Here is a 7,636-nt window from a genome sequence, read left to right as displayed (position 1 = left end):
AGAGCCTGGAGCAGGGCATGGGGAGCAGGGCTAGGCAGGTGTTCCTGGGAAGGGTGCTGAGGAGAGTGTTGGGAGGTGGGGGGGCCCATGGGAACTCCTGTGTCAAGGGGCTGTTTTTGATGGGGGAGGGGTCCCGTCACTGCCTTCATAGCCTCTTCCTCCACATATCGCTTATTTTAACAAATCATAAAAAGGAAATGGGAGGTGCCTGGCAGCTGGCAGGCTCTGACTGGAAGCGTCCCATAAGGGGACAAGCACGCGGCCCCTCACTGGTTGCTGGGTTCTGTTTACAGCAGTTTCCACCCATCCGGAGGACCTGCTCCTGGCTGCGGGGCCCCACGCCTTTCTTCTTCATTCACAGCAGCTGTGCCTGGAACATTCGACCTCCAGACCACTCTAGTTTAACTACATCCGCCTGGCTTCCTCTGAGTCCACTGCCTGCAAGAGCTCATACTTCTCCAGGCCACCCAGTACCTTCCCCAGGCCGCCCAGCGCCCGCTGGCTGCACCCCACCAGGTAAGGGGAGGCAGGAGAGGGTATGGACACCCTGGGAGTCTGAGATCCCAAAGCCTAGTCAGAGCCACTCATTGCTCCTGTGACCTCACACAGGTTACCCTACTTCTGGGCTCACCTTTGAGCGAGATGGGACTATGAGGGCGGTTTGGGGCAAAACCGGGTGTATAGTGGGGCAAACAGACCTGGGAACCACTCGCCCTGAGCCCACAACCCAGCACATTCCACAGCACTTGGAGCTTTCCAGCTAATTGCCTACTGCCTATTGGACCCTCTTGGAGTCTCACAAGGTTTCACAGCTGCAGGAATACTCTCATCCCACTTGATAGATGAAAAAACTGAGCCTCCTCAGGTGCCCCGCTTGGGGACAGGGGGTATGCTTCTCAGTTTCTCTCTCTTAACTTCTTAACCTCGCCCCACTGTGTACCTGCTCCACAGGAGACCCCTGAGTACAAATTGTCTCATGACTTTGTCTTTCTGGAAGCCACTCCATTCTCCCCCAATAACACACACCTTTCCTCTGACATGACGTAGGACCCGGCTGCATGGTGAACAGACTCATATTCAGGCAGAAGGACAATCCCTCTGTCTGCTGAACCTTATGTGACAGATGTATCCAGAAATCACAAGAACTAAACTACAAAACAGGGGAAATATAATGCCAAAAAATATGGGGACTATGGCAGATGACTGAAGGAGACACTTATGAATGGCAGATAAGAAATAGTTTGATTTTCCTAAAACAAGCAGGAGGGAGTCTGCTTTCTCATGGTTTGATACAATAGGGTATCATCATGATAAAATCAGGCGCTTGTAATTTTAAAATCATTATAAAATGAAGGTACATTATATTCATTTCTTACAACCCCCTGCCTGAACTAGATCCTCCTATTGTCCTGCTAATGCTGTTGCAACTTCAGCTTGCACACTGCCTGCCACTCTCTGATGATACCTGGCCCCATTTTGGAGATTACAATTTTCCTTTTAGAGAAGGAATCTGCCTCCATTCTTGATCCTCACATTCTTGCCTACTCTGACACCTTTGCCTGCTCCAAGATTGACCTGCACCTGATTCCTGCAGGTCAGCCATGCTTCCCCTAGTCTTCTCCTAGGCTTTATTCAGTTCTGTTAATATTTTGTCTGTGACTCGTTTTAGCATCTACATCAATATCTTTTGTCACTCTCCCAGGACACTTTGTTATTTGATAATTTCTGCCTAAAAGCTCATTCCCCTGTGGACACATATCTCCTCTGCCGCCTGACACATTCAGAAGACGGTCCAGGAGAATGACCACCCTGCCTCTTGGCTAATGCTACCTGAGTTTGATTGACTTTCTGTGTCAGGCACGCTGCTCCATTTGTTTCACACTAATACTCAAGTCAGTAAAACACCAGATTGGTTTACACTGAAATGCTTCAATTCAGAGCAGCTCCTGCCCCCTGCAGTTTTCTCTTCGAATAATTTTTTCTTGGAAAAGCATGGATTTTACAATACAAATGTCTCTGTGGGTTAGGGGGAAGGCTTCCAGCTTGTCAGCCTCAGTTTATGTCCTGACCATGGACAACCGCATTGTATGTGGAGTCCAAGAGACTGTGAACTTATTTGGATTAATCTTCTTTCCTCCTGTGGAACCAAGGAGAATTGGCTGGCAAAAGGAGCTGGTTTTCAGTTTTAGCTACAAGACAATTGTGTGACCTTGGGCCGGTCATTTGTTACTCAGTTTCCTAATATTTTAATCAAAATTTTAAACCTATATTAATTTAGGAAAAGAATAAAAAATGGACAGGAAAGAACTTATAAAGTTATAAGTGGCCACCCAGAGGGTTATTACAATGAAGAAGTTCACCATCAACATGGTCACCACTGTCATCGTCTTTGCCACAGCGATAGATTGATTCAAACATATTTTCTGAGGTTTCCAAACCTCACAGAAGGTCATTTAAAGTAGAAAATGTGTCATAGAATTGGAGCAGGTTTAGCAAGAGCCAGAGTATAATTTCCCAGAGTCAAGGACAGTGTATAAGAGCGGGTGGTGAGGAAATGCTCTTCTCTGGGCTTATGAGAGCGAGGGCAGAAGGGGGAGGAAAGGGAAAAAGAAAGGAGGAAAGGAAGGAAGGAAGGTTCACATCTGATGATGTGAAAATGGGTGGTTTTCCTAAGGAGGCCCAAAAAATCACTAAGTGAATAGAAAAACATGCAAGCATTCTTTCTATATAACAGAAGCAACCTGAATAGCAAACAGACTACACCCTTTTTTAATTCAGTGGTAACCAGTAAAATGCAAGTGTAAATAGTTGAAGACCCTTATGTATGCCCATAAGGGTGATAAAAAAATATATATATTAAAAGTGGAAAATCGCGAAGTGCAAGTGCAGATTGGAGACTTCTCACACAGGGCTGGTATCAGTGAGAATTTGCACGGTGCTCTTGAGTCATACTGACAATATCTAGTTAGGTGGGAGCTGTCTATCCCAGGTCAATTGTTGCACAGAGATATGTAGTTAGTGGGGATTATTTTGCAGCAAGAATGTATGTGAGACAGCTCAAATATTTGTTAATAAAGTGGCTCAGTTTGCTGAGCATTTTCCCATTCACCAAAAGGTTGAAGGTTCAATTCCCTGTCAGGGCACATACCTGGGTTCAATCTCTGGTTGGGGCATGTTCGGGAGGCAGCTGATCAATGTTTCTCTCTCACATCAATTTATCTCTTTCTCTTTTAAATCAATAAAAACACATATTTAAAAAAGTAACTGGTCCTATCTGGTTTTGCCCAATGGATAGAGTGTTGGCCTGAAGGGTCCCGGGTTTGATTCCAGTCAAGGGCACATGCCCGGTGTTACAGGCCTGATCCCCAGTGCCAATTTCTGTTTAAATCTACTGAGACGCAAAATGGTGATCACTGGGAGACAAGGACCTCAGAGCCAGCCAGAAAAAACAGTTGATTAAACATTGAGCAGGAAGTGAGTTGTTCTTGAATTTGTACTCAGTGTTGATGCTTTCTCTTCAGCCATGGCACCCCTTTCTCTCCACCAACTAACTGCTCAGAGGGCTAATCACAAACTTGCTAGAACAGAGAAAGAAATTGCCTTGCTGCAAATGACATTGGCTTGTTTGAAGTAATGAGAATTTTTAGTGCCCAACACGCTGTGTCACATGGGTATCCAGTGGCCAAGAGGAAAAGTACAGTGCGCCTTCCCAGGGGAAGGTTGGATCTGGGACATGAGCCCTACAAGCACTGACATGAGAGACTGTACTGTTTCCAGAAAGTTGGCCTGCTATGAATCCAAAACATAAAATAAGATAATGTTCCCCTCCTCATTCCATAAAGAATGCTTTTTTCACTTCATGCCTTTTCCAGTTGGAGGGACATATGCAACTGATTTCTTTTAAACATTTGCTACTTTCCTGTAAGCTAAGTAACAAAACTAAACAAAACAAAAAAAGCCACCAAGCATTGTGAGAACAGTGCACTGTGTTAGCATCACCTGGTTTGCTGAAAGTTATTTATTGATGTTTGCAAGTATAACGTGAGTTAGAAAAGTAACAATGAAAATGGCTCCCCTTTGGAGAATTCGCATTAGGTGTCTGAACTGGGGGTGCCCTCAGGCCTTACCCAAGTGGAATCTTATCAGACAATGCATGGATTGTTTTTCTCCGTTGCTAATGGGAGTGGGGTTCATGGGGCACTGCTGGAATAAGCATTTCCAGAGGCCTCAGAGGGAGGATAAGATGGGCAAAAAGAATTTTCTGAGACTCGCTCAAGAGGATGACTGTTTTTGTTTGTTTGTTTGTTTGCATGGAATTATATCCTGGGTTTCAATCCCATTGCCTTCAATGCAGTCCTGGAAGAGGTACAGCTGAAGATTCAGTAGAGCTAGAAGCAAAGTCAGTGTCCAAAGTTTCTTTTCCTTGGTGGACTTGAGTCCGGCACAACATCATGATATTTGCAGTCCATCAGCCCATTGTGTGGGTCATTGCATGTGGCAAATGCAAGCAATCAGGAGCCTGAGAGTCCCCAGGCCAGGAGTCAAGTTCTAGGAGGAGGCAATGGAGCTAACACTTTTGTTTAGGAGATTAAGTATCTCAGATCTCCCAGTGCTTGCAGTGGCCACACCTACTCTGCCCAATGACCTGTTCCCAGTTGTGACTGACAAGCAAGTACCTTCCCTCTGTCACCCAAACTTTACTGGCATGTGTTAAACGGCAGTTTCCTGGCAAAGTTGCACAAATGACTATAATAATATTTGGCTTTCCCTTTGTTCCTTTTCAGTTATTTAAAACTGGGTTAATTATAAGGGTATCAAACACTTGCTTTTCATTCTTTTACTGTTTTTATTTAGAAGAGAATGGAAGGACCTAAGAAGAGCAAACATGGAACTACGGGTAAAGGTAAGACAGCCTCCAAGTTCTTAAAAGGCACCAGTCCCTCACCTCAAACACAGTGACAGAAACCCAGTGATTTTAAATGGAAGAAGGAAAATATAATACTCATTTTTTTCTTTACCTTTCCAACCATCATCACACACACACCTGACCCCCAGTACAATGCTCTCCAGGCACATCACCTGTGATAAATGTGGAAATGAAACTTCAAGTCAGAAGTTGCAGGATTTTGAACTGAATTGTAAATAAATTTTCTCTTTCCTTGTCTGCTCTGAGCTGAAGAAATGGAAAAGTTTTCCAGAGAGATTTAGTAATCATGTTTGCTACAAAAACATCCCAGACACTGCAGAAAAGGAACAACCAACATAGAATAGGAATAAAATAATAGATTTTAGAAGCCTACAGTGAATGTGGAATCCATTTGAGCTGATAAGAACTCTAGAACATCTCCAGTACTCATCTTCCTTCATCCCTTGAAGGTTTTAGCTCTTGGCTCAGTGTTTCCCTCCCCAGCATCACTTTTGTTAACTTCCTGTAATTCAATCAACCAAGTAGGTGACCTTTCTATCACATGTACTACTAGTGGTCTTAACTTCCAGGCCTCTTCAGCCACCCATCCTGGGTCATCTCTCAGGCTTTGCCTTTGACATTATCTAAGACCTTTCTGTTGTCTCAATTTCAAGCATCCAACTCCCCACCCAAAGAGCAGAGGCCCAGGGACCTCAGCTTGTCCTTATTGGGAGGTCACATCTGAGACTCCCTTTCATCCCAAGATTTAGATACATGTGTTGAGCACTTCTACACATGTGTGCCTGGGAATTTGTGGGTGAAAAAGAGGTGGTAATATTTTGCCAGGTGTGAGTTCTCATCCTCTGCCTCCTTCTAATCTCACCTTTATTTAGCACGAAACTGGCCTAGACACCAACCCTGGAAAAACACAGGGACCACTTTACTAACAGAAAAACTATATCTTCCCTGGTTTAGCTAAAGGGTTGGAGCATCCTTGTCAGTGTAGCAGTTCTTACTCTTGGCTATGGGTCCAACGTGAGCTTCCTATGTAGACTTTCTATGACCCAGGAACCTCATTCAATTGTCAGCAAATTTGTGTATGTATTTAGATATGACAGTTTCCTGGGAGGGAGGTCCACAGATTTAATGAGATACTACAAGAGCCCATGACCAAAAAATCTGAAGCAACACTGGCTTAGTAAGACACACAATATTTCTTTTTCAGGCAGTGGAGAAGATAACCAAATTGCATCACCATATTCACTGAGGCTGGTCCTGGTGGGCAAATCCGGCTGTGGGAAAAGTGCCACTGGAAACAGCATCCTCTGCCAGACCGTGTTTAAGTCCAAACTGGGGGCCCAGACCGTGACCAGGAGCTGCCAGGTGGCCACAGGCACATGGAATGGGAGGAACATCTGGGTGGTTGACACGCCCTCCATCTTTGAGGCAAAGGCCAAGAACCAAGAGATGTACAAGGACATCGGGGACTGCTACCTGCTCTCAGCCCCAGGACCCCACGTGTTCCTGCTAGTGACACAGCTAGGGCGCTTCACTGCCCAGGACACAGTGGCAGTGAGGAGGGTGAAGGAGGTCTTTGGGATAGGAGCCATGAGACATGTGGTGGTCATCTTCACCCACAAGGAGGACTTAGGGGATGGGTCCTTAGATGACTATGTAGCCAACACAGACAACCACAGCCTGAAAAGCCTGATCCAGGAGTGTGGGAGGAGGTACTGTGGCTTCAACAACCGGGCCACTGGGGAGGAGCAGAGGGAGCAGCTGGAGGTGCTGATGGCTGTGGTCAAGAGCCTGGAGAAGAAGAGCAAGGACCCCTACTACACAAACGACCTCTACTTGGATACACCGGAGCTCAAAAAAGGCAGGGATGACATCACTCAAGAAGAGTACAGGTGTTACCTGGCCAAGGTGAAAGCACATTTTGAAGAGCAAAAGCGTCACTGGGTGTCCAAGGCGCTCCTCAGAGTCACAAACTGTATGCTTTCTAACACTGGGTTATCTGCTATACTTGTGATATGCCTTTTGATTTTTCTTGCCCTTTTAATTAACTTGTGTATGACTCAAGGACACTGAGAATTTTCAGCTGACTTCTACAATTGGCTTCTTTTTTTCAAGACTCACCATCTCTGTTTATGTTTGTAAGAACCTTATTTGCTTTTTGCTTAGATTTAGTTTTCATTTCTCTTCCTTGCATTAGACATGTCATTCATGTTCTCCTAGTGTTTCTAGATAAATAAAATCCAAAGAAAAAACTATTTCTTTTTTGTTTTGTTAAAAATCATGGAGGTAAATAATAACTTAGCTAGATACAATCCTGGGATCTTTGGGAGGGTTTTAAGGGAAGGAAGGTGAGAGGACTGTGATATTACACATTGAGGGAAGAAGTATATTACATTAGAAGCTGGGTGTAGAATTCCTTATAATATTCAGAAATATGCTCTGATTTCATCATAGGCAGTAAGGGATGACACCCATCACCATCCCCACCTGACAGAGGATGTTCTGGGGGGAATTTTGGAGGCATGCGGGGCTGGGGAGGAAGGTGGGAGGAAACATAGACATGTGAGGAGTAGAGAAAATGGTCACAGAGGTGGGATGGGGTGAGGCCTTGGGGAAAGAAGAGACAGTGTCCGGGGGGAAAAAAGGAACTGGGGTTTCATAGAACAGAGCCAAATAGTGGATTAGCCTCAGCAGACGACACGATCTCAGTCA

General features: G+C 45.0%; 1 protein-coding gene across 1 annotated transcript; it reads left to right on the top strand.

Annotated features, from left to right (window-relative positions):
- The first annotated feature begins 254 nt into the window (after positions 1-254).
- On the top strand, positions 255-7,179 carry LOC118679432 (GTPase IMAP family member 5-like). Its single transcript, XM_036356181.1, has 3 exons — positions 255-516; positions 4,855-4,903; positions 6,132-7,179. Exons 2-3 carry the CDS (start codon positions 4,861-4,863, stop codon positions 6,995-6,997), a joined length of 909 nt encoding a protein of 302 aa, XP_036212074.1. The 5' UTR covers positions 255-516; positions 4,855-4,860; the 3' UTR covers positions 6,998-7,179.
- The last annotated feature ends 457 nt before the right edge of the window (positions 7,180-7,636 follow it).

This window comes from Myotis myotis, unplaced genomic scaffold, assembly GCF_014108235.1.
Source record: "Myotis myotis isolate mMyoMyo1 unplaced genomic scaffold, mMyoMyo1.p scaffold_m19_p_25, whole genome shotgun sequence".
Lineage (NCBI taxonomy): Eukaryota > Metazoa > Chordata > Mammalia > Chiroptera > Vespertilionidae > Myotis > Myotis myotis.
The sequence above is the reverse complement of the archived record's forward strand: the minus strand, read 5'-3'. Positions and strand labels throughout refer to the sequence as shown.